General features: G+C 37.7%; 1 protein-coding gene across 2 annotated transcripts in view; it reads left to right on the top strand.

Annotated features, from left to right (window-relative positions):
- The first annotated feature begins 896 nt into the window (after positions 1–896).
- eif2ak3 (eukaryotic translation initiation factor 2-alpha kinase 3) overlaps positions 897–27,254 on the top strand; it is a 36,564-nt gene continuing 10,206 nt past the window's right edge. For both annotated transcript variants that reach the window (XM_052151622.1, XM_052151623.1), the window contains exons 1-10: positions 897–1,361; positions 12,421–12,550; positions 22,511–22,705; positions 23,119–23,249; positions 23,760–24,054; positions 24,174–24,339; positions 25,992–26,132; positions 26,218–26,340; positions 26,459–26,685; positions 26,796–26,908. In XM_052151622.1, coding sequence (XP_052007582.1) covers positions 1,072–1,361; positions 12,421–12,550; positions 22,511–22,705; positions 23,119–23,249; positions 23,760–24,054; positions 24,174–24,339; positions 25,992–26,132; positions 26,218–26,340; positions 26,459–26,685; positions 26,796–26,908 — 1,811 coding nt within the window. In that variant the 5' untranslated portion in view covers positions 897–1,071. The remainder of the gene's footprint in view (positions 1,362–12,420; positions 12,551–22,510; positions 22,706–23,118; positions 23,250–23,759; positions 24,055–24,173; positions 24,340–25,991; positions 26,133–26,217; positions 26,341–26,458; positions 26,686–26,795; positions 26,909–27,254) is intronic.

Below are 27,254 nucleotides of genomic sequence, written 5' to 3' on the forward strand. Positions count from 1 at the left end.
TAGGCTCTAACTTTTTACTTAATTAGTATAGATAAATGGTGGTCACGTGGGTTAACTAACTAGTTTGACGATCCACAAGAGGGCGCCATATGCATTGCACATTCCTTCAACCATAAGTGCTACTGTAAAGTAATGTTGTCAGTTGTTGCGGTTAAGTTTATTGAACTGACAGTACTTTTAAATTTACTGCGATTATTATAATTTAATTACAATCTGATTAGTGTAGTACAAACAGAAATTGTACTCTGTAGCCACGTTTAAAGAATGTTTTGCAAAGTATGAGAATTGACCTCGGTTCGCTTCTTAGTACACAAGCCCGGAAATGGAAATATCGCCGTGAGAGGCTGTTCACGTTTGTTCCTCGAACAAACGGCCACGTCGTTATTTTCATGCTTGTACTTTTTACCCTATCAGATTCACGAAGAGGCGTTATATGCCCCTTTTGGAAATCACAATAAGAGATCTTGAGTGACAGAATGCCAGACCAGTGGGTAAACCAATCCTTTTTTGCGGTTTCCGTAAACATACCAATGAAACAACTTGAAGTTAATACTACTATTTGATTGGTTAAGTTCTACACTGTAGCCAATAATATTCTTTAGAAGGCGGGACGTATCCGCCTGGCTTCTGCTTGAGCTTGACTTTGTTCCGCCTCTTTCTCTGAGTGACAAGGAAAGCGTTCAATGGTATGAAGCGTGTAGAGGACTGACCACGTCAACAGACTGCACTGTCATAGACCAATCAAAATCTGCTTAGTAGACGGGCTGTGAAGAATGACAAGAGTTGGGACCTATCAGCACACAACACTGAGATTTACACGCGAGGTCTGGTCATGTGCAGCCAATAGGCGTATGGAAACGGGGCGGGGCTTAAGGTTACCACGACACAGTCAACGTCAAGTATAAAGGGAATAACATGGTGCAGCTGAGTGCATGTTTACGTTAGAACAACAGAAATATATTAAAAAGCCTTCGAGTTTACTTGTACGGCGCCTTTTAATAGACTAGTTTTTAAAATTCACCCTGCCATTTGGTATGTGATTGCCTAACTCCTCATGTGCCACTTGTCCCAATGGAAAGGGGCTTTCAGTTCGGAAACGTGTGCATATCTCTGGTGCTGCTGCTTGTTCTGAGAACGTTAACGGGCACTTTGCAGAGTCAGTCTCTCTCGGAGAATCTCGAAGCGGTGCCGAAGCCAAAAACTGAGGCGGCAGAAGATGCTACCGTCATGGAGCGGGCACACAACGTTGGAGGAGCCCCCGGCATTGGAGAAGTGACCGTGGAGGACGACGATTACGACTCGACCGGAGAAAGCGAAGAACCGTCTGGAGACAGCGAAGCAAACTTTCATCAGCGCAGAAGGTAGGCTCGAAATAAACCGCGGCAGAAGTTTCCTTTTTCTGGGTGTGACGCGTCCGTTGGGTTGTTACGGTACTTTCAGATGGATTGTCGAACTTCAGAGAAGTTTGTGTGCTGCTGAGCTGGAGTTCGTTACGGACGGAAGTTTTCCTTTCTGGGCCACAAAATAGAGGTTAAATATGTGCGAAACATTTACGAAATCAAGGTAAATCGTTGTGTCGGATGAAGTCCAATACTGATCACCTCATTGACTCAACGAGAGTAACACATGACAGTTCATGTCCGCTGAGAGACTTATTAACAAGAAGGTCAAAACAGACATAACCCCGTTTCTCTTGACTTTAAAACTTGTTTTACTGATATTGCAGCCCAGGGGGCCTATACTGTTTGTGTGCAAACTGCCGCAGTGTTTTGAATGTGGGCGTGGGATGCGAAACAGTCTCTGAGAATGACACTGATATTATTAGTAAACAAACTTTTTAGTAATAAGTTGCTGTCTTGCAAGCTAACACTAAAAGAGAACTGCTAAAATGTCATCGCTTTTATTAAGTGTAATTTTATCGGTCTATAGACGTATTCTTTTTTTTTTCAGACTAACTGTCTGTTTACACTGTTGTTATTACAAATAAAGCCGGTGTGTATGTCTGTACGCACTTCGCAAAGGACAAGCGCTGATTAGAGACGCGCATCAACTTTCCTGTTGTTTTGTTTGTAGCGGAAATGAGTCGTTCTGCTCCGTTGACTGATGTTCTTAACGCATCCGAACACTCTGACCCGCCTTAAAAAGTATCAGTGCCGAGCAGGAGGATGGGGAGGTCGGTTCAGTGATTCATTCCTTAAGACAGCAGAGGTCTTTAAGCAAAAATCAGAAAAGAAACGTTTTATAGTTCATTTTTCTTTATTTATTTTTAAAACAGCATACTATTATTATTTATATTTTATTATGTTTATCATTTTATATTATTATAGTATATTTTTATTTATTTATTTGTGACACAATATTCTGACACTTCCCCTTGGTTAATTGTCCTTTTTTTTATTATTATTATTTTTTTTTTTACCTCATCTATAGATTATGAATTTATTTTTTCATGTAGAACTTGGATTTATATATATGCCAATGGACCTGATAAGTTCATGGCAAACACATGTTCTGGTCCACTGCAGTAAAATCTGTCACACGTTGTAGTCTTTGCCATCATAATGCTGGATAACCCACATTGGCGGGTAACACCCATTTTTGGTTCAGTCATTGAGGATTTTCCTTAAAGAGCACAAATTGGGATTCCATAATCTTTCTTAATTATAGACTTGTCAATTAGCCGATATTTTGAGTGTATCGGCATTCCCAAAATGGATAATGCACATGTTCTGTTTTGTTATTTTGGGGGTGAATTGTAAGTGTAAAATGTCTTTATTTTATTTCTTATATATATTTTTTATTATTAATTTCAGCCATTTTTTTTTTTATTGATGATCTCATATTCTTTATATAATATCATATACATATATTGGTCATCAGCCACTCCGCATTGACTATCTACTTATACCTGTTGACCACTAATTTAGCAATTTACAGGCTTTAGAAAAGCTCAATTTAAAATAGTGAATCAACAATATAAGTACCAAGAACAGACTTCAACCTGCACATGAAGGCTCAGCAGCAGCAAAGAATTGTGTGTAGACAGCTCTCTAGGACTCTGATCAGATTGCTTCTAAAACAGTCTGAGGAAAATCATGCTGTCAAATCTGAAACCCCCCGCCCCAAAATGCACTATTTGGATTTGGTTCATTTAGGGGTATCACTTTCTAGAAGTGAAGCAAATGGCTTAAAAGAGCTTCTTTTTTGTGGTCATTTAATTGGTTAAATGTGTGTGTGTGTGTGTATATATATATATATATATATATATATATATATATATATATATATATATATATATATATATATATATATATATATATATATATAATTTTTTTTTAATCAGAAGCTAAACCTGCAATTCCTGTGCAAAATATGAATAAGTGAGAGCATCCAGTGTTGGGGAGTAACTAAAGTAGTGATGCTACTATTTTAAATAGTTTTTTTGTTTGAAAACACACTAAACCTGCAATTCCTGTGCAAAATATGAATAAGTGAGTGCCCTTTTTTATGTTTATTATACAACCAACTGGAACTTTAGACTGACCACCTCATCATAGTTCAGTGGTTATGTTAAATGGAATGTCTGTGCTGTAAAGTACAGCCACCTTATTACAGGTTTATTGCTTAAAAGGGGGTGGCCACACTAGGCTTTGAGCACGCACATTTCTTTTGGGAAACGGACCAGGATATGATATCATGCGGGAGAACTTCTGGTTTTAGTAAATAGGCCTAGCACTTCACAAATAACAAAAAAAATATATAATTAAAATGTTAAAATATACTGCATTCACTTTCCAGCAACAAAAAAAATACAAAATTTGAAATATCCTTTTAATTGAGCGAAATGTGCTGTTTCAATCTGCTATTGGTCACACTTTCTCTCATCATGCAGCTTCACAGTTCAGAGTTCACCAAACTTCAACTTCGGTATGCAGCATTGTGCAAAATATTTTCGCATGGGCTTGTGTTTCTGGTCTCCTGCATTCAGATACATTTCAATGGGAGTGAATGGAATGCAAAGTGTAGTGTGACCGTCCCTTTAAGGAATAGTTCACCCCAAAAATAAAAATGTATTCTTCATTTACTCACCCTCATGCTATCCCAGATGAGTACGAGTTTCTTTATTTTTCAGAAGACAAATTAATATTTTAATAATAATTTCTCAGCTCTGTAGGTCCTCACAATGCAAGTGAATGGATGCCAAAATTTTGAGACTTCAAAAAGCACGTAAAGGCAGCATAAAGTAATCCATATGACTCCAGTGGTTTAATCCATGACTTAAAGTGATATGAAAGGTGTAACAGATCAATATTTAATTTCATTTTTGCTAGAAATTCTTCTTCATGCCCAGTAGGGGGTGTATGCACGAAGAATGTGAATCACCAAAGCATGAAGAAGAATGACTGAGCAGGGATGAGAATTTATAGTGAATTGGACTTTAATATTGATCTGTTTCTCACCCACACCCACATCTTATCGCTTCTGAAGACATTGATTTAACCACTGGATGGATTACTTTTATGCTGATTTATATGATTTTCAGAGCCTCAGAATGTTGACACCCATTCACTTGAATTGAATGGACCAAAAGAGCTGATATATTCGTCTAAAAATGTTTATCTGTCTACTGCTAAAAAAAGAAAGTCATACACATGGCACAAGGGTGAGTAAATATTGAGAGAATTTTCGTTTTTGGGTGAACAATTCCTTTAATAAGGAGAAACTTTATATAATTTGGAGGAAATAACTTAAAAAAAGATTTTTGCAACTTCTTTTTTTTTAAACCACAAAAGCTAGTTGGGTTGAAATTAATAGTCTTCCTGCCCTGCACTGCATGATTACAATTGTCAATGCAGTGATGCTTTGAATTTGCCGGATATAAATCGGCTGTGACTAGCCTGCTGGAAATCCACCTGGAAACACCAGCCACACTACTTAAGCAATGGTGTTTCTATGTGAAGTTGTTGGGACTTCGTTTTGACAGTAGTCATATATCACTAGAAGGAGGGTCTGGTCTTTGTTTCTGGTGGCATAGTTATATGTGTCATGCACACACAAGGGAATAGTGTGTAGTGTGTTTAACACTGCATTGGTTCGGTATCTCTACTGGGTGGAGAGTAGCAGCTGCCTTCACACCTGCTGCCAAGATAAAACACACACTCACACCTCAGTGTTCCCCATGATCCTCCATATAAAACATCCTCATGCATTTATGTACAGTGTTTAATCAACCGTTAAGAGTATTTACATTCCCCCTATAAATTGTTTACACCAAACATGCAGCTTATATTGTTAATGCATGAATGCAATTTAAACATCCACTTTTCTCTCCAAACTTTGCACCTATATTCCACTCACAGTGCACTGGAACAAGATCTTTGTGCTCACTTCTCAGTAACACAGTGATGCTAATCAACACCCTCAGGCCTTCTCTGTGACATGAAACAGCTTTACTGGGGATGGTGTTCTCCTGGGACAGTTTTATGTGTTGCACTGCATGGTCGACTGGCAAATGGGAGCTTAACCCAGGAGAGATCTGCTCACAACAAAAGCAGCGATTGTGGAGAGAACACTTTCTGATCAAAAACTCACTCTATATTGTTCAGTCCATAAAGTTTATTGACTGAGAAGTTGATTGCTTGATGTTTAAGAAGACAACAAAAAATACAAGCCAAAACAAAGATTTTGCAGACAAAACCAACCAAGTACCAGTACACTGGTGCTGGACTGCTGTTCAAATGTTAAAATACGCACTGTTTCAAAACTATAGCCACAAGACATTAACATGAAGTGTGATCAAATTGCTTACTAACCTTTTCTATGTAAAGTTGTATCCGAATGTATAACTTTGTTGTCATGACAACATAATGCCGTAAATTCTAAACCTTAAAAATTCAAATTTAACAACTTTACAGCTCAAATAATACAAAGCATACAGTGCTTTAACAAAATTAAAAGCTTCACATTTCTGCCTTTTTTAAACCTTAAAAAAATTGTCCCCATTCACTTCCATTGCAAGTGCATCACTGTAACTCTTAAGAAAATGTGCTCTCTTATTTTCAGCTTCTCTTATCTCTTATATTTGTCAACATTATGCCAAAAATGCTGCCAATTGACCTTAACTTGTGTTGAACTCAGAACATTCCTTTAAAGGAATAGAAATATCACAGGTACAGTAAAACACTTACTATGGAAGTGAATGGGCCCAGTCCATTTAAAAGTTAAATTGCATAGTTTCAAAAGTATAGCCACAAGATGTAAACAATATATGTGTTGACATGATTTTAGGCCATGTCCACATTTGTTTTTTTGCGTATCTTGTTCTCTATGGTTTGGCCTTCCATCCGTGTAGCTTTTTGAAAACGCTCTACGAAGTGGATACATTTGAAAAAGTGTCTTTGCATTGTAGTCTGGACAGGATAAATGGAGATATCTGAATACGATTACGTATTTGTTGTCATATGATGCAGTCATGTTATCCATTCGACCCAAATCAATCAAGATGGTGGCCCATGTTCGGTGTTGTTGTACCCGTCATTTAAATAAATGTTACTTTGTACAGCCTTCACATTGCATTCTTCAAAGGTAATGGGAAGTTTTTTTTGCTGTCCTGTATTGAACACAAGGACAATTTTTTCAGACCGTATGGAACATGCGCTGAAAATGCAGAATTTTCTGCAACTTTTGGAAAACGCTTGAAAATGGCAGTATGGACCTTTTGTATTTATTTACATGACCTGCTTCTGTATTATTTGAACTTTAATAAAGCTATAACACATGAAATATAACTGCATTAAAGATGTAACGCCGGGGTGTTTCATTTAAATACGCTCGACATGCAGGTTTTGATTCAGCGGAGCGGCAGCTCTGGCTCCTATTAACGAGTGCTTTTGTATTTACTTTTGCATTATAATTCCCTCATACTTTGAAATCTACATCACCTGAAGCTGATTGGAAAGTTGAGTGTGCATCTGGACTGTAAGCTGTTTTCTTCTTCTCTTCAGTCAGGCGCGAGCAGTAGTGCTGCTCTCATGCATGCATCGTTAGAGTTTAATGTGATCTCGTGTTACATTAAATGACATCAAATGACTATTTGACAACGAACATTTAAAAAAAAAATATATTTTTTTTTATTGTCGACGTATTGTCAGAAAGAATATGATGTTTATTTTTGCAATGCTCTCCAGTGGCGCTAGTGCCACAGAAATAACACACTTCAGCTTTAAAATGTATTATGTTTGGGCTTAATCTTTTAAGACTTTAATTTTGAAACTTTATTTTGAAGTGCCTTACTGTAACCACTTTTAAAAAAAAATCAAAATCAAAAGGTCAAAAATGTTTTTGTATTAATCGACATTATGCCACAAAGGCTGTCGGTTGAGAGAATTTAGCATTTTTTGTTATTTTGTGATGCTAATTTGTTTGCCATGTGAAGTAGTTGTAGGTATGAATCAGTTTGATGTTCACTGTGCCTAACATTGTCCAGATATGGCTAATAGACCAATGTAGCTCAGCTTTACCTACTTGTGTGTATTTTTGGACTGGTGGTGATTCCTGAGGGACATTTTGGAAGTAACACTTCACTTGAGGTGCCTTCACTATTACACACACTCGCACATACACACAGAGACACACCACTCGCGGTAATGCTGCTCTCTACTGCCTGGTGCAGACTCTGCCAGACTCTAGCTCCTACTGCCTACTGCTTAGCAACAGCCAATCAGAAGAGCTGAGCTGGGAAACTTGTTGGCCAATTAGAGGAGCAGATAGAAAAAGTGCTCAGAATTTGAGTTAGGTGCAGAGAGAGAGAGAGAGAGAGAGAGAGAGAGAGGGAACAGGAGGGAAGGAAAGAGTATAGTTCATGTTCTTGTGTTTTTTTTTTTTTTTTTTTGGTCTACTTGATGGTTAGATAACTAGGCAGAATTTGTCTGTTTCATTTTACATGATCTCAAATAAAGTCCATCACACTGAGTTGAAAGTTAGCAGCTCACAATCCCCTGTTATCATGCATATTTCTGTCAAACTTGAATGTTTTACTGGAGACGGTTGTGCTTAAAAAGTCTGTTTCTAGACTGACATTGATGAGATAAGTATCTGTTTGGCAATAATTTGGTTATTAAAGTTTCAAAACTATAAATAGAGGAGACTATTCACAGCTCATTGTTTTAATAGATGTTCAATCACAGTTGTTATTCTAAGCCTTGAATAAGAACAGCTGATTGATTTTTGCTCTGTTTACGGTTTCATTCTTTTTGGCCTTTACTTCATTCATTGCAGAGGACACACCTTACTGCACTGCAGCAATGGGTGGGAAGAAAACAGAGGTGTGGCAGAGAGGAAAAGAGGGGGAGATTGGGGAGACGAGAAGGAGAAAGTAAGGGGGAGCATCAAGACAGATAACTGATGGCTCTAGGACCCAGTAACTTGAACACTAGCTTTCCTGTAGTTTGGTTCCTCACTGCTTAGCAACAACAAATCAGCCACCTAGATCAAGGCCAGGGCTCGTCCAATCGGAAGAGCACAGCTCCATGTGACAGAGTTTTGATTTCTCCACACCACGCATGTTAGAGAGCGAGAAACCGGAGTAAGCTGATTGGGAGTGAAATGACAATGACATGTTAATGATGACATTTGAAATTTAGTTCTAATGATAGTGTAAGTTTGAATATGATTAATGTTTAAGTGTGTTGTATTTATATTTTCCATGTGAGTAGTGCAGCTTGTTTCAAATCATACAGGTGTGCATCAGTGTTTTTAGGTTTTTTTACCTTCAAAAGAATGCAAGGTCAATTGAAAGGAATGGGAGCTTATAGTTCTGCATGGTGATAGTAGCTTGGGCATGTCAGGATGTGACATGGAGTCAGAGGACAGATTAAGCATTCACAAAGACACTGGGCAAATGCTATAATCAATATTTGGAGACTACATGATGGAGACTGCCTTCAGCCCAAACAACATTAAAAAGTATGCAACTTTTATTATTGGGCTACATTACACTTAGAGATAGTCCACCCCAAAATGAAAATGTTGTAATTATTTACTCAGTCTCTTGTTCTATGACTTTATTTTCTATAATGGGACAATAAGGAGATGTTAGAAAGTAAATGGGGACTGAGACTACAATTCTGCCTATCTCCTTTTTCAATGAATAAAAAAAGTTATGTGGGTTTGGATCAATGCTAGATTGAGTAAATAATGACAATTTTAATTTGACTGATCTATCCCTTTAAAAGTTGGTATCTGTACATTGTTTAAGTTTTGAATATAGTATTCTGTTTCTCTTTTGCATAAGCATATAGGTACATTTAGACTCATTGCCATGCAGTAAATTAAAATTTTGTGCTCCACCCCATTTGTACAACAAGTAATCACACTTATTTCTTTCCCACTTAAAGTGTGTGTGTGTGTGTGTGTGTGTGTGTGTGTGTGTGTGTGTGTGTGCACGTATGTATATATTGAATGTGCGAGTGCATCTGTTTCTCCCCTCTGTCATTGAGAAATACAGTTATGGACATTCTGTGGATTGTGGCTGTTGCCTGGGGAAGATGTTTCTTTGAAATGCATTGCAGAGTGCTCTTGATTAACAGTCCATACCAAGCTACTGCAGTGCTATATTTTATTGTTGCTCACTTAAGCAGAAAATCCTTTGCACTTTGCAAATTGAGCGGATTCTGTCTTTGTCATTCTTTTTTAAGAAATCATCCTGACATCTTCCTAGGTGTTTTTGTACAATTCTCTTCAACAGTACCTGCACGTAAGCAGTTGGTGGAATATCATCCAGTTGCCTTTTACATTAAAGGAATTGTCTGAAATTAACACAATGTCCCCATTTAGTTTTATTGTTTGTAAAAGAGCAGTGTGAACATTCTTCAAAACAACTCCTTTTTTGTTCCACAGAAGAAATTAAGTCTTGTGAGTTTGGAACAACATCAAGGAGAATACATAATGATAGAATTTCTGAATTTAGCAAAGAATGTGAATGCTTAAAAAAATGTTTACTTCTGTGAACAGTTGGACCAAATGTGTAAGGGGTGTATTAAAAAAACATTGTTGTGGCTATGGGACACTGTAACTTTGGGACACTCATTTCAACACTATGATTTGGGACACCCTAATTCTAATTTAGGAAAGTATTTAGGAAGGATGGCTGCGTATTGGGACGTTTTTGTTTTCAAATGGGAGCACTTGTGCTCCCTATGCCCCTATATGTTCTCTCTCTCTCTCTGTGTGTGTTTGGAGTTTTATTTAGGTTACAAACTGGTAATTACATGGGTATTGTGCTGTAAATGTGGTTAATGAGGACATTTCTTGTGCCCCCATAATTCAAATCGCTTAAACATACTAAACAATGTTTTTTTTTTTTGAAAATTAAAAAATTCAGAAAGTTTTTTTGTTAGGGTTAGTGGATATTTTGTACAGTATAAAAATCAGTATGTCTATGGAAAGTCCACATAAGGATAGTCGCACCAACATGTGTGTCTGTCTCTCTGTGTGTGTACTTTGAAGTTGTATTTCCAAACTCGCACTTGGCTGATAAAAGCTGCTTGCTATGTTGCATGGTTACAGTGGGCTTTTTATGTCCATTGGCTGGTGTTTTTTTTTGAAGGAGTGGTTTCTGATTGAACGTGCAGCATCACATCCAAGCTCTGATAGGCTGAAGGAAGAGGAAAGCCTCCTGTGATTGGACCAAACTCCTCAGATACCCTAGTTTTGCTTTTTTTTTTTTTTTTTTTTTAACCCCTCTCATGCAGTCTGTTTACATGAGGTCTTGAGTTGAGATCCTCTTGACTTCCTCTTGAGAGAGAGAGAGAGTGTAAGTGAGAGGTGTGTGTTAGAGATTAAAGCATTTGTTTGTGTGGAAAGTGCATAGTATGCTGAACAGCATGACTGGAATAATACAGAGAGAAGCAAAAGGGTTTGTGTTCAGGCACACTTTTAAAGGCTGTAAAGTTTTCAGAAATGCTCAGTGTGAAGTTCAACCAACTTTTGCTTTTTAAATTTAATCATAATACTTTTATATTTGAAAATATTGTTTATTTAAATGTACACATCAGTGTAATGTGTAACTCTTTTTTGTTTTCTTTGTCTGTCTTTCTTTCTTGTTATATGAAATAAATAATTACAAAATTAAAGTTCCTATTGAATAGAAATGGACAATATAGAAAAAAAAGTTATGTAAATAAAAAGTTGTTAATAAAATTAAGGGGAAAATGCAAAAGTTACTTTACAATAACTAGAGGACTACATTATTTTTTGTCTCCATCACAGAAACTTCCTTGTCTTGCACTTCTTGCAATTTATGTTGCAATACAGATAATTCAAAGCTTTTTCTCATAAACTGTTAAGTGTCATGTTGCAGTGTTTAAGTGGATGGATATCAGAATTTCATAGTTTTGCATTTTTTTCTCGATCAGTTTTCCTTCTGTCTCTGTTTTAGTCTTTGATTTGATTTTGTGTCTTGTTTTAGTCACTTGGTCTTTTATCTCTTCTAGAAAATGGGATTTGTTATTCGCCCTTTATTCTCACACTTGTCACTCTTTCTCTTGGCTGTTTTCCTCAATCACTCTTTTGGTTGGGTGGGACCAGTGTTGTGTCCTCATTCATTCTCAGAATACCCACTGCTTAGCAACAACCAATCAGACCTCATATTTTTGGAGGGGCCCTCCAGCCAATCAGGAGTGCTGAGCTATAACATTTTATGCTCTTCAGTCCTATTGGACAATGAAGAACAAACAGTGTTGGCCCAGAGCATTGGGATGAGCAGAGCTCATGAGGTGCCCTTAAATTCTGACCTCATTAGTGTTGATGTCTGGAGGGATGTTTTAACTCTCTTAGTCTTGATCAAAGAAACACAATCTTTCTTAGTCCTGCTCACTACCCTGCAGGTAATGTTGGTCCTCTCCATAAAAAGTCCTCTGCCAATTTAGCCAAGAATTGCCCTGCATAGACAACATTTAAAGGCTCTGTTCCAAACACTAGTGAGCTGTGTAATGCCTACTTTGGCAGCTGCCTTTATAAAGTAGCATCCTAACTGAAATGGAACCTCATAAGTGACTGATTTAGGATGCTGTACATGGGCATCAACTCTCAGATTAATCTTAAAAATATTCTTCTTGGGAAGCTCAAGCTAGTGCCAAAACAAAGCTAACACTTTAAACTCCTAATAAGCATAAACACACATATTGGATAAAATAATAAAACAAAATTATTATATGAAACCATTTTAAACAATGAATTATATGAAGTGTATTTTAATTGACATTTCTCTCACTTTGTCTGCCTGGATGGATTGTTTAAAGAATTTGTGTCACAATGCATTATGGGATCGCTTTCCCCGCAAGGGTATAATGATGGTCGTCCCTGTCTGCCACTATATATGTATATACATGTGTGTCTTTTTGTGATTTTTTTTTTTTACAGGGCTTTGGTGATCATCAGTACTTTAGATGGGAGAATCGCAGCTCTGGATCCTCTAAACCAGGGACGCAAGCAGTGGGACCTGGATGTTGGATCAGGCTGTCTAGTGTCCTCTAGCCTCAGCAAACCAGAGGTAAATCACACAGTCTCTTACATACTTTACAATAGTACATACTTACTACTAGGGTTGTCATAATGCCAAAATTCCAGAAGTCTGTACAGATATCAGTAAAATGTATCGGTACTAGTTTTGATACCACAGCAAGAATAGGTAATGTACTATAGAACACACTCCATAAGCCTATTTAAAAATTTAGCCTAAATATCACTGTTCAGATACACAATTCTCTGTTTTAAAATTTAATTACATTTTATCATCAAAATGTTGTGTAATCAAATTAAGTCATAAAACTTAAATGTAACAAAAATAGAAGTTATTTTTCAACATACCATTGGATGTTTTGTTTTTTTGTCAAATGAAGTGGTTCAGATAAGATCCTCACAGCGTAATTTAAAACACAACATTGGTTTTATTTTTTGTCAAATAAAGTGCTGCACAATATCACAGTACAAATAAACTTTTATTCAGTACAGAACAGAACTCTTGCCTTTTGGAATATTGCTTGAATATTATAATAATGAATATTATAATGATTACAGTGAATATTTAATTTTACAATACCATAATTCTATATTTCTGTCACAATTTCTTCAATTTCACACGACTCGCTTAATCAAGCTTTTATTTCGATGTGAAGACTTTCACACCTCCAGATGGTCCAGTGTGATTAATAAAGTGCAAATTCTTTTGATGTAGATATATATATATATATATATATATATGGTATATATAAGAATTAGGCGCTGCACATTTTTCATCTACTACACATGTAATGCATACTGTGCCATTTTCATTGTATGCCTGGCTTACCACATTCATTTTGAAGTGTGCAGCACATGCAGACTGTTATTTTAATTAAATTGCATCCTTTTTGTGTTTAATAATCACTCTTGGACATATCACGGTTTTAATTTGAGTAATCATACATTTTGGTTTTAAAGGAGTAACGGAGCACAGGTTCATAAGCGTGTGCATTTGAAAGCAGCCGCGTGTCAGTCAGATCCGAATTGAGTGGTACTCTGTATTACCAGTACTGCAGAAACACTGGTATCATTAAACCTTTATTTAAGAATCGACTTGGTACTGAAGTATTGGTTCTTTTGACTTCCCTACAGATGACATGCTTATATACAGACAACCTATTTTTTAACGTTTTTTTGTGTGGGTTGGCTGTATGACTAGTCGACTAATCGGCCTTAGAGTCCCTGTATAATTAAGCTGGTTTCGGGTCCACCTGACCCAGATTGGGCACATTTGCACATTGGGAACATTTTCATAAGATACTTTCTCGTGTTCAAAAACAGCTAGATGGAGCGCAACAGAATGGAGTGCAGATGTCTCTAGATGCGTTTTTAGAGTTGGACTATTTTTAATTTGATACTCGCGAGATGCTCAAAAACAGCGCTAGAAATGATCCAATGGCCAAAGATGTCTGTCTGAATGTGTATGGCTAGCAACAGTGCTTTAAAGGGTATCAATTTAAAGATGCAACACTTTCGAAAAGGTTTTAATGACATACCACTGTTATCATGTTAATTAAAGCACTGCCTCTTAATAAAAAATAAATAAATACAAATCTAGATAAACTAATCAACCTCATTTTTGTTGGTGAGTGACTTTTTGACCATCATACCCATACCCTAAATCAAACAAGCTAATATTACAAAACACCTGTTTACATGATGGTTTATCTCAACATTTTGCACTTTGCTAGCTGTAGTAACTGGTTATTTATAATATTTCGCTTTGTGATGCAACAAGAAGGTTTTCTGAAGGTTGTTGTTTTTAAGAGTTTGAGCTTGTGTGTATGCGTGGGAAGGGGCAATGTGTTTGTTTGAACCACTTTACCCCAGAAGAGACTTAGACATGGCCCAAAGGAAATTGGGTCTGAAACAAGTAACACACACACATGAACACACAGATCATGGTCTTGTACTCACTGGAGACTGAAGACTAGCCTGGAGGAAGAGTGTTTGGCAGCTCTTATGTGCCTGTGCGCATGCACACACTTACACAAACACCATGAGAACAAACATTAGTGCTGCAGTAACAATTGGCTTCTTTACACAATATTTATGGTTTTGTTTTTATTGGATGTGCATTCTAGAGTTTTTATTTCACCAATGCTTGTAATCTTAGTTTTTATTTTCTATAATAATTATGTTGTGATAATTTGATTTAGTTTACCAATTGTGTTTTGTAGCTGTAGCATTTTTGTGTGTGTGTGCTCACTCATGTTAATATGAAACAATACATTTCACAATTCCTTTATTTATACCACGCTTCCCCCTTGTCTTACCATGTGTGTATGTATATATAAAATGTATGTGTGTGTATATATGTAAATATACACCATATGGGTGATTGTTTTGACCCCCGTCTGGTTTGGCGCTAACCTGAAATGCCTGGCTGCTGTGCATGCAGCCTCCCCATTGGCTAGAATCTTACAATTCCCTCCCATTTTACCTCTGGATGCCTAGCAACCAGCTAGTCTGATTGGCTCAGGCTGTACCTTGCAAGGCATTCTGCTTGGTGATTAGAACAGTCTACCCATATCTGATTGGCCCTCACCATGGTGCCAGTCGAGAGCAGTCAACTATAGCATGCCACAGCACTAGAAGAGAGGCCAGGAGCAAACAGCATTGTCTGCAGATACATGCTGTCACAACACGAGGGGGAGGAAAGCAAGAATGAAAGAGAGATGAGAGGAATGAGGAAGAGAGGGAAAGGAAGAAGGAAAGATGGGGGTGGGGGTGGAGAGGGATGCCACTGACAGTGTGGTGAGTCATGCTGAGAGGATTGAAGAATGAGGTAATGCCTTATGTGTGGGATGATGTCATCTATAAGAATGCCCCCCACAAACACACACACACATCTGTTAATCTTTTGAGTGAACAGTTTTAATTATTAAGCGCTTTTCTCCAATGAGCTGAAAAGCCGGTGTTTCTGGATACCATCTAATGCATGAGGCTTGTTTCTGCCTCTTGTTTTTCTTGATTGCAGCACCAAAGAGAATATTTTAGTGTGATGTGCACAATACCAGTGTTGACAACCTATCAGGCTTGTGTTTTAGAGAAACCGACAACTTGTTCCCTGAAAGGAGGGAACGAGTTGCTGTGTCAGTAGCTGATGCTATGGGAAACTCCTCAAAGTTGTGACGATCTCACCCTTTAAAATCATGCCAATTTATTTGCAGATGCTGCTCCGTCCCTGATGCACGTGTCATCATGGGCATATAAACTGGAGCACAGCACCATTGAAGAGAAATGAAGAGAACGCATCTCTCAGTCCCTTATTATTGAGAAATCTGTAGTGCAGTGAGTGTACACAGCGTCTTGGAATTACAGTTGTAGCCAGTACGTTCCCTTTCAAGTCCATCACTTTGATTGTGCCATGCTACTGATTTACCTACACAAGGGCAGGCCTACTAGAGGTTAGAGTATTTGAAAGACATTGGCATAATCTCATCTTCGTATATTTTTTCATGGTTAGAAAATATAACAATGACACTAGCCATACTCTGTAGTGAAACCAGGGAATGGAATCAGAGTGGTCATAGATGAACAAAATAAAGTAATGACAATAGCCAAAAGAGTAGTAGAACATTAAAACATTGCTCTTCACTCTGAGAAGGGACAAGGAATGGCATGGACATAAAGTTTATCTTAGCTGCTCATTTCCATTCTTTTCAGGAGTATGTAATTGATGTCAACATCTTAAGAGAGATGTTGCTCCATTTAAGTCTTGAACAGGCAAAAGAGGCGAAATAACACAGAAGCAGGATCAGAGGTTTCAGTATCGCAACAAGCAAAATGGATTAGGTTGTTGTTTTTAACTTGATAACAGGACGTCTATTGACCTTAAGTGTGTTTACTTGATATGTTAAACTAAATATGATCACTAAAGTGATTCATTTTTGTGCTGAGAGGAATATGAAATGTTGATATGTTGTGTGTGTGTGTTTGAGAAAGACTACAACCAAATAGAGAAGAGAGGGGATTGCACCAAGCTTGATGTATTGGTATGTGTCATACGCAGTGGAGCAATATCATCTGTAGTAGGTCATTGAGTGCAGAGGGGTATCCTGCCTGCACACACACACTTAAGCGTTCCATACCTTCAAACCTCTCTTGATCCCTTAAGACAAGAGACACACTGTCCTTGTCTAAACCTCTCAAATTGAATGTGTCAAACAAGATTCCAGAAGTCATTGCCCACAGCTCAACAGAGATTCATGTATGGGTGGGGGGGGTTTCAGTTTGGTATCAGGACAGAAGAGGTGACCAGATGTTTGCTGTAAAAATGAAGGGAAATTAAGCCAGTGGTTAATGCTCAGAGTGTGCCATTAAATCTGTTTGTAGTGATTGCACATACTGAACTGCTGCTAAATTTACTGTAATTTGGACTTGCAAGTGAGCAACAGTCAGATAACTGATAGAGAAATGGATCATGGAACAGTACTATTTATTATAAAAAAATACATTAAGTCATAATTAAGTCTTGGGAGCAGTTTCCAAATGCCTGAAGGTACCACGTTGATCTGTACAAACGATAGTACGCAAATCTAAACACCATGGGACTACGCAGCCATCATACCGCTCAGGAAGGAGAGACATTCTGTCTCCTAGAGATGAATGTAGTTTGGTGCAAAAAGTGCTAATCAATTCCCATAGGACCTTGTGAAGATGCTGGAGGAAATGGGTAGATAAGTATGTCCACAGTAAAACAAGTCCTATATCAACATATCCTGTAAGGCTGCTCAGCAAGAAAGAACAAGCTGCTGGATGACAATCAGTCAGGCTTCAAAAGTGGACACTCCACCAAGACTGCCCTGCTGTCATTCATGGAGTCGCTGAGACAGGCAAAAGCTGAATCCAGATCATCCAGATCATCCGTCCTGATTCTGCTGGACCTATCTGCAACCTTTGACACAGTCAACCATCAGATCTTACACTCCACCCTCTCTTCATTGGGCATCACAGGAACTGTGCTTGACTAGTTTAATTCCTATCTCTCAGGTAGGTCCTTCATGGTAGCCTGGAGAGTTGAGGTGTCCAAGCCACATAAGCTACTTACTGGGGTACCTCATGGTTCAGTGCTTGGACCACTTCTTTTCTCTATACACACATCACTGGGACCCATCATTCAGGCACATGGTTTCTCTTACCACTGCCACACTGATGACATGCAACTATACATGTCTTTCCAGCCCAACGACTCCACAGTGACTGCTCGAATCTCTGCCTGCCTGGCAGACATCTCAGCCTGGATGAAGAAATAACACCTGCAACTTAACCCAGCCAAGACCGAACTCCTTGTCTTTCCAGCCAATCCTGCTGTTGAGCACAACATCACCGTGCAGCTGGGTGCAACTACAGTAACACCTTTTCCACATGGGGACAAAGATATTACTTTTTGGAGAAATGTCCTCTGGTCTGATGAAACAAATATTTAACTGTTTGGCCATAATGACCATCTTTATGTTTGAAGGAAAAAGGATGAGGCTTTCAAGCCAAAGAACAAACATCCCAACCGTGAAGCATGGGGGTGGCAGCATCATTTTGTGGGGGGTGATTTGCTGCAGGAGGAAATGTTGCACTTCACAAAATAAATGACATCATGAGGAAGGAAAATTATGTGGATGTATTGAAGCAACATCATAAGACATCAGCCAGAAAGTTCAAGCTCGGTCGCAAATGGGTCTTCCAAATGGGCAATGACCCCAAGAATACCTCCAAAGTTGTGGCAAAATGGTTTAAGGACAACAAAGTCAAGGTATTGTAGTGGCCATCACAAAGTCCTGATCTCAGTCCGATTTGCAGAACTGAAAGCGTGTGAGCAAGGCGGCCTACAAACCTGACTCAGTTACACCAGTTCTGTCTGGAGGAATGGGCCACAATTCCAGCAACGTATTGTGAGAAGCTTTTCCCAAAACATTTGACCCCAGCTAAACAATTTAAAGGTAATGCTACCAAATACTAACAAAGTGTACGTAAACTTCTGACCCACACGTATGCAGTGATAATATGCTTACGTACAGTAAACAAATGCAAAATTGAAAAAACATGCTTGTATAGCTTGTAGCCCAGCTAATACATTTTTTATTATACGCTTTGGTGTGAAAATTTGGCAATACTACTTTTGAAACGTGATGGCACCCCCTTGAATGTGAAGACATGACAGGTTTGACGTCAGGGACCTCAGAAGGCATCAGTTTTCGTGTCTCATGACCAATCATTATTTATGTCAGACCTGACGTGATGCATCATCTAAATGTACAAAAAAAAGTTAAAGGGATTTGAGAGCTATAGCGAAGAGTAATGTTTTCAGTGACTGACAAAATTTTAGGTGAACAGGAGTAATAATAGTTGTTAATTGATAGAAAATTCATAATTTACTTGGAAGAATTTTTTTTATTGTTTTTTTTTTTGCAGTTCTGATTGATAAAATATTTGTATTTATTTTGTAATTACAACAGAAGTATAACTTTCAATAGACTTGCCCATCAAATCACAGAGCATGTATTTTCAATGGACTTTATGAGAAATCATCACCATTTGATGTACTTTAATACTAGGCTGCCTGCCAGGTCCTTTCCCCCTCCCTGCCATCCACTGCATGATATTTATGCCATGGGTCCAAAAAAAGTGACTTTTTTTACCATGGCTTCCCATATGTTTAAATACCAAAGCAGACTGACTAGAGATAAAGGTGAAATGATGCTCTTGTAAAAAAAAACAACCTGCCTTTTACATTTTTACAACTTGAAATGACATTTAAAGGGGTCATGACATGAGAAACCAAATTTGCCTTGATCTTTTGGTATATAAGAGGTCTTTGTATCATTAAAACGTCCTGCAAGTTTAATATTTTAAGACGTCCTCCCCATTCTAAACGAATCATTTATTTAATCAAGCTCAAAATACAGCTCGTTCTGGATTCATGGTTAGAAGTGACGTGTCGGTTAGAAGTGACGTAACAGCGTTTGCATTTGACCGCCTCCAGCACAAGATAACTATGGCAAGCCCTTTTAACATTTAAAAGCTAGATTGGATAGGTGTTGCAGATATCTGTAATTCAGTTTTGCCTAGTCAAAAAGAACATTTCAGATATCCGAAACTACATTCTTCCTATCCATAATTGTCATTTCAGATATCCACAAAGACATTCTTCCTAGGACAAATGACGTCACTTTTGCCATTCATTTGTATGGGGTTTATCATTACAGATATCTACAATTCAGTTGCAGATATCCACTATGTGAATTATGGATATCTGCAACTGAGTTGTAGATATCTGTAATTCCAGTTTGTGATATCTACAATTTGATTCTGACTAGTCATAAACTCCAGTTCAAGATATCTTTAATTCACCTCAATTCCAGATATCTACATGTTCCTTTTCAGATATCTTAAATTAAGTTTTGACTAGGCTGAAATTATGTTGTAGATATCTGTAACTGGAATTATGACTAGTCAAAATAACGTTGTAGATATCTCAAACTGGAGTTAGGGATAGTCATAATTTAATTGTAGATATCTATTATCAATTTATAGATATCTTGAAATGAATTTTGATTAGAGATATCTAAAATTTGAGATATCTGTAACTTTCATTCTGCCTAGTCAAAATGTAATTACAGATATCTCTATCTGTAGATTCGACTGGTCACAGTTACGTTACAGATATCTTGAATGACAATTCCAACTATCCAAAATGTAATTACGACTAGTCAGAAAGACGTTGTTGATATCTACAATGTTAATTCCGGATAGTCAAACTTTGCTTTTAAATGATAAAAGGGCTTGCCATAGATAACTACGATTTAAGCGCAAGACAACTACGCTCATTTCGTATCGCCGTGCGCCTCACAAGTGTTCAGTCGATGGACAGCGAGCTCTGACAGAGACTACTTGTGCACAGGAAAATTACGATGCCACACAGATGTGCTGTTCCTGGCTGTGGTCAAACAAAACCTCTGAATAAGCTGCCGAAAGATCCAGACGTCAGGGAAAAATGGATGCAGTTTATTTTTTGCGGACGTTCCAGTCACGGCAGTGTTAACTTAAGCGTTTGTTCTGTACATTTTAAGGATGACTGTTTTGAGAACAAATCTCAATATGATGCTGGCTTTGCCAGAAAACTGTTGCTCAAAGATAAGTCCGTGCCGACTATTCTGGGAACAACGACGACGCAAACTGTAAGTAATCTATTTTAAACTTTAAACTACTTTTTAAAGCGCAATTTCATTCATTATGAATAATCACAGTGTTTTTACTTAGTTTACTTGCATATTGTTCTGGCTGGGAGCGTCAATAATTGATACATAGGCACTGACGTTAGCCAATCATAACAGTGGGCGTTAACACTGAAGTCTTAAATGGAAACGCCCCCAAAACAGACTGTTTGAATCAGAGGATGAGAAACAGGGTGGGAAAAGGTCATAAATCACTAGATTTTAAAAGTTTTTCTTAAAAAAAAATATATTAATACTATAATTGCACCTAAGGGAACATAATAATACAATAAAAAAAACCATGTCATGACCCCTTTAAAAGCCGGACCTCCTTTCAGACAAAGTCGTAAAACTTTCTTGTTGGGTAATAAAAAGCCCTGTTCTGAAGATACATTTAATTAATGATTTTAGAGAGTTTTCATATTTTGAGTTCTTTGACACTGAATTCTGAAAATATTAGTTTTTGTATATATTGAAACCATTTTTATTTTATTTTATTAGACACCATAATCCATCTAAATGTGAAAATATATGCAAACTGATACAAAATAATTAACAATAATGAACCATTTTAAAATACTTTTTTTTTTTTTTTTACATGTATATACATTTGTATGAATAAATGTATACAATTTTGTACAACAAATACATAATTTATTTTAATGTATAATTAAGCTTTATTTTTTTATTAGACTTCATGATCCATTTAACTTGGGTATGAAAATGGATGCATTCAATAGTTTTTAAGCAGACAAACAACATTTTACAGACACTTTGTGTTGCTGACAATGTAGATTTTCAGAAGTGCTCTGTTATAACTAATGGCATTTATGAAGGACTGGAAATCTGCTGCAGAAGAATGTGTGCAGTTCTAATTGATTGGCCCTAATTGTCCATTGATTTAGGTTGTAGTGGGACTGATGATGATTGAAGTTTCACCCAACAGCAGCAGATCCTAGAGAGCCGGAGATCAGACAAATAGATCACATGATGGATTAACGCAATGTAGCACAGTGATGAGTCATCAATGCAGTACACACACATAGACACTTTAAACCTCTTACCCCCAGTACCACTGCTTAAACACTGCAAGCTCTTTGAAATCCCGACCCACCCATATGTGATGACCTAATCCCTTCATTTTCAGCCAATCACATTGGTTGTTTTCTTTCTCCAGGTGCTTTCTTTCTCATAGTGATTCTCATGTTCTTATTGGTTCTTACAGAGTGTCAAGGTTAGATTAAAACAGCAGGAAGTTAGTGATCTCATTCCCCATTCTGTATACTTAGGTGTGAGTGTTTGAGCTGAGATCATTTCTTGGATTAGGATCATTATGCTTATGTAATGGCCTTTATTTCTCTAATATTGTGTGCGTGTGTTAAAGGGGGGGTCTGTGTGCTTGTGACCATTTGTATGTGTATAGGGTTGTGAAACTCTTCAGACAACAGTAGACAGAGTAAATTCCACAGTGTGATAATGTCTAAACCAATAAAGACCACACACACTTGAAGTGGAAAGTTTCAGTGTATTTTGTCCCCTTGTCTCTATCCATCATGGTCTGTTCATTGTATGCACTGATGATCTAAAAACAAAATATGTCTAGATTGCATTGTCTCATGTTTCATCTCATTTACTACAACAGTCAGATCAAAAATAATAAGAGCATTTGGGTTTGATCATGTTTGCATCAGGCACCATACACCATGACGTACTCAAGATTTCTCTTTGCTCTTCAGATTTTTGGGAATAAGATGTTTATTCCGTCTCTGGATGGAGCTCTGTTCCAGTGGAACAGAGACCGGGAGAGTATGGAGGCTGTCCCCTTCAGTGTTGAGTCCCTGTTGGACTCCTCGTACCGCATCGGAGAGGATACTGTGCTGGTAGGGGGCAAGTCCCTCACCTCGTACGGCCTGGGCGCATACAGCGGCAAGGTAACTCACACTCTAATGCTTCTATTATAATGACACTGTTCTGTCTTAATTTTCATAAAAATAAATTATTTATCTACTTTTGTGGCCTTCTTCAAACATATCATGGCAATCTTCGTTGAGCCACTACTAAATCTACAGCGACAAAAAAATTTTTTTTTGCTGGTGTTCTGAATTGAATATGATGATTAAGAGATATTGTTTCAAATCAGCAAAATCAACAACAAATTACTCACTGAGTCCGTCAGAGCAGTAACCGAATTAACATCTTACTGGATGACTGGTGTTTATGACAACGTGTAGTTAAAGATTTACATTTTCAAAGAATTTTGTGATAAATGTATTTAACATTTTTGTTTAGGAAACACCGTAACATTGCGGTGGTTGCTGGCTTTAACTTCTCTTTCTCTCTGTAGCTGAAGTATATCTGTTCGGCAGTGGGCTGCAGTCGGTGGGGGGATGAGGAAGGAGAGCCAGAGGACATACTGTTACTCCAGAGAACACAGAAAACAGTCAGAGCAGTGAGACCTCGCAACGGCTTTGAGAAGTAAGAAAGACCCTCAGGCTTTACTCTTATTGAACTCTTCATGTGACGTTGAAATTAATCTTTAAGTCAACATGAAATGGTATTCATAACCCATTTTACTTCTGTAGCCTGCCTTATTTGCAAGTGAAACAGGATATTTCAATGAAATCAAATGTAGGGAAGGACTAGATTATCCATCAGAAATTGGTTAGATTATTTAAAGTTGGCATTCTATATCAGACTGGAGCCAAGTGTTTGGAGGGGAGGGGTTAAAAAATTTAAGAGGGTTTGTTGACATCAGCCAAACAGGAATGTAATTTCAGAGGCACAGCAAAAAAAAAAAATAAATGTGTGTGTGTGTGTGTGTGTGTATATAACATGTATTTAGAAAGTACTGTAAATTGGGACATTTTAATTTCCTGATGACTAAAAATTAAACTGAGTCCGAGAAATGCAAGGTTATGTCCATATCTCACAATGGTAGAGTAGAAGTAAAGCTTGTAATATATTCTCTCTTTCTCTTTTTGTTAGATGGAACTTCAGTGTGGGAAACTTTGAGCTGAAATTTGTCCCTGGGATCCAGTCCAACCTCAACTTCCTGGAGGGGGAGGCGTCTAATGGGGAGACCTGGCGTGAGGTCCGACGTGAAGCACAGCGTGTAATCCAGGGGGAGACTGATGCACAAACCAAAAATCATGCTAATACACATCCAAACCCACATACTCGGGTAGAGGGCTTAGACCTGGTCATCAAAGTTTCTGTGCCGGACTGGAAAGTTATGGCCTTCAGCACCAAAACAGAAGGACGACTAATCTGGGAGCATCAGGTAACACAAAGATATGTGTTATGTTATGCTAATTAGAGTTCTAGTTCAAACTTGTCAGAAACTACTCCATAATGTATACTGATTTGGCCATTATGTCTTTGATTCTCTTTTCTGAGAAGTTTTGCATACCCATTGCCTCTGCATGGTTGGTGGGAGGGGGCAAGGTGACACCTATCAGCCTGTTTGATGACACCTCCTACACACCCCACTCTGAGACCGAGACTCAAGAGGATGATGACATCATAGACGGGGCCCGAGAGGCCACAGAGTCTAGCGTTTATTTGGGTAATGCACATTTGAAGTTTGTTTTGTATGCATTAGGGGCCATTCACACAGGGCGTGTTCTTGTGTCTCTGTTTTTTATTTTTTATTTTACTTTTTTAACGTAAACTTGCAGACGTTTCGGATAATGTTTTTTTTTTTGCAGCATCTTACACCATGATGGTTCTGTTTTAACCCTTTAAGCTCTGCCGGCAGGCCCACAAGAAAAAAATGATTTATTAAAATATTAGTAACTACAGTCTTGACCAACACAAAATAGGTGTCATTTGAAAACTTTGAAGCTCTAATTTACAATGCACGTAGGCATTATTACCAAAACTGACCAAGAACGTTGAAATTTGCAGACATATCATGAGTGTTCCGTTTTGATAATTTATCAAATAAATCGCACTGTACATATTATTGTAATCAGTAAATACATAAAAATCATCAAATAGTCTTATGTTGGTGTAAAGCTCTCACTGAGTAGAATACAACCAGATTATTTTTCTGAGACAAAAATGAAGCAAATAGCTTTGTCTTTGACTTATGTTTCATTTGAATTGCTCTTGAGTTGAGTTGCTCATATGTCTTATTTTTGCATATTAAAAATAAACAGAACTTTAAATGTCAAATTGTAATGTGATTATCTTTCAAACAAGCCCACACACAAGGTAATCGGATGCATAGATAATTAGAAAATTGACAAAAAGCACATCTGGCTCTCTTTCATCTTCAATCTGGCTGAAAGCACATTAGCTTTCCTGGATCAGATGATGTCATGGGAAATTATGTAGCATCATGGAATACTAAACCAATCAGATTGGGTTCAGATCAGTGCAGAAATCATCCATATTTGGGCAGAGATTCATATGATGGGTGACTGTTACATACGGCCACCAGAAGATGGCCCCAAATACATGACACAGAATCAATGATGACACAAATGCCACAGAATGAAACTCAATCTGTGAAATCGCATTACTTAAATCATGTCTCCATGATATGCAAACCTTTAGTCATTGTTTTGTTTGCATATATAATTAGTTCTTATGTACAAATATTATGTTTATTTGTTTGGAGAAACTTTTGGACACTTTGAGATGTTTTTGGACACTATGATAAATTATATTTGTAATGTTATATCTTTTGATTGCTTAGTCATATCAACACATAATTTTACTCCGTTACAGTTCACATGATTCGAAACAAAAGCAGTTTTTCTGAGCCACCTTATTTACACCGTGAGGAATACAATGTCAAATTAGAAGAAAAGTACATGTTTGTCTCATGCTTTTTTCAGCAGTTTCTTATGCAGAGATTATCATAATTTATCATAATCCATATAATAAAAAAAAAAAAAAGAATTCTTTACAATAATACCAAACACTTGATCCTCCTTGTTTTTGTGGAGTTGTAAGCCTTTCATTTTGAGTATGCCACTGAAACCTCAGAGCTTAAAGGGTTAAAATACATTTTCCGTTTAAAGACACTTTTTGTGAGAACTATAAAATATTTAAAAAAAATGCATCTTGAGACACATGTGGTTTATTCCATACAGTTGCACTCTTTCCAACTGTTTTTGAACATTGTTTGTGTAAACAGCTGAATATGTGACACATAGACAAACCGATAATACTTGAGTCACTGCTCTAAAATGTATTTATCTTTTAAAGGTATGTTTCAGGGTCAGTTATACCTTCAGTCCTCAGTGACAATCTCAGAGAAGTTTCCATCGAAGCCCAAAGCTCTAAATGGTCAGGGCACCAGTGCAAACTTGATACCACCTCCTACCGTCAAATGGAAACCCCTCATTCGTGAGTATATTACACCCTAAGACATGCAAAATATATATTCAAGCCTATGTAATGGTATATTAAATGCTTGACCTTTTCCTCCTAGACTCCCCCTCCCGTACTCCAGTCCTGGTGGGCTCTGAGGAGTTTGATAAATGTCTAAACAATGATAAATTCTCTCATGAGGAGTACAGCAATGGAGCTCTGTCAATATTGCAGTATCCGTATGGTAAGAAGAACAGTGCTCATAGGTATTGTGTGCAAATACATGGTTAAATCGGTCATAAGCAGTGAAATTGATATCTAAGCATGTGGTTTGAGAGATAATTCTCTGTTTTCCTTTGTAGATAATGGATACTACTTTCCATATAGTCCTCGTTACCGCAGTCGCCGTGATGAGACAGCGGTGAGTGTTTTGCTGAAGAAGGATGGAGTGGGGTCACAGCTGAGAAGAAAAGATCCTGTGCTGCTGCTGCCATGGTGGAAAGAGATTCTGGGTACCATCATCTTCTGCATTGCTGCCACCACCTACATCGTCCGCAAGTTCTTCCACCCACCCACAACATACGTGCGGGTAAACAAGCCCTTATTCTCAAATGAACTGATAAACTCTTGATACAATCTCACTTAAAAGTCATTTAAGTTGCAGTAAGATTTCTCACTGTTCTTTATTTCTCTGTGTAGCAAAGGAAGGAGTCTGAGACACAGTGTCAAACGGACAGCAAGTTTGAACTGGACTTTACAGAGCCCAAGGAAGTTGTTATCACAGAGGCTCGCCCTAATGAATATGTGTCAAGGTAAGTGAGCGGAAACTACGGGGTAAAATTAGGAAATTCACCATGTAATAATTTGGGGACTGTTGTAACACTGCTTAAAAGACCAGCTTAATGCTGGTTTGGAGCTGGTCTAGCTGGTGTATCAGCATATTGTTCACCATCAAAACATAGCTGGTGAAGCTGGTCAACTAGTATGGTTTTCCTGGCAATGTTGGTTAACCAAGGAAGACTCACTGGTTAAGCTAGTTAAAAAGCCTTTTTCGAACACCAGCACGTCAGCATTCTATGTGATGGATCAGCAATCAAAACAAAACATATGCTGGTGATCAGCTGTTTTGAAAAAGCATAGTTTTTTTAGGGATTAGTT

Source organism: Xyrauchen texanus, chromosome 20 (assembly GCF_025860055.1).
Source record: "Xyrauchen texanus isolate HMW12.3.18 chromosome 20, RBS_HiC_50CHRs, whole genome shotgun sequence".
NCBI lineage: Eukaryota > Metazoa > Chordata > Actinopteri > Cypriniformes > Catostomidae > Xyrauchen > Xyrauchen texanus.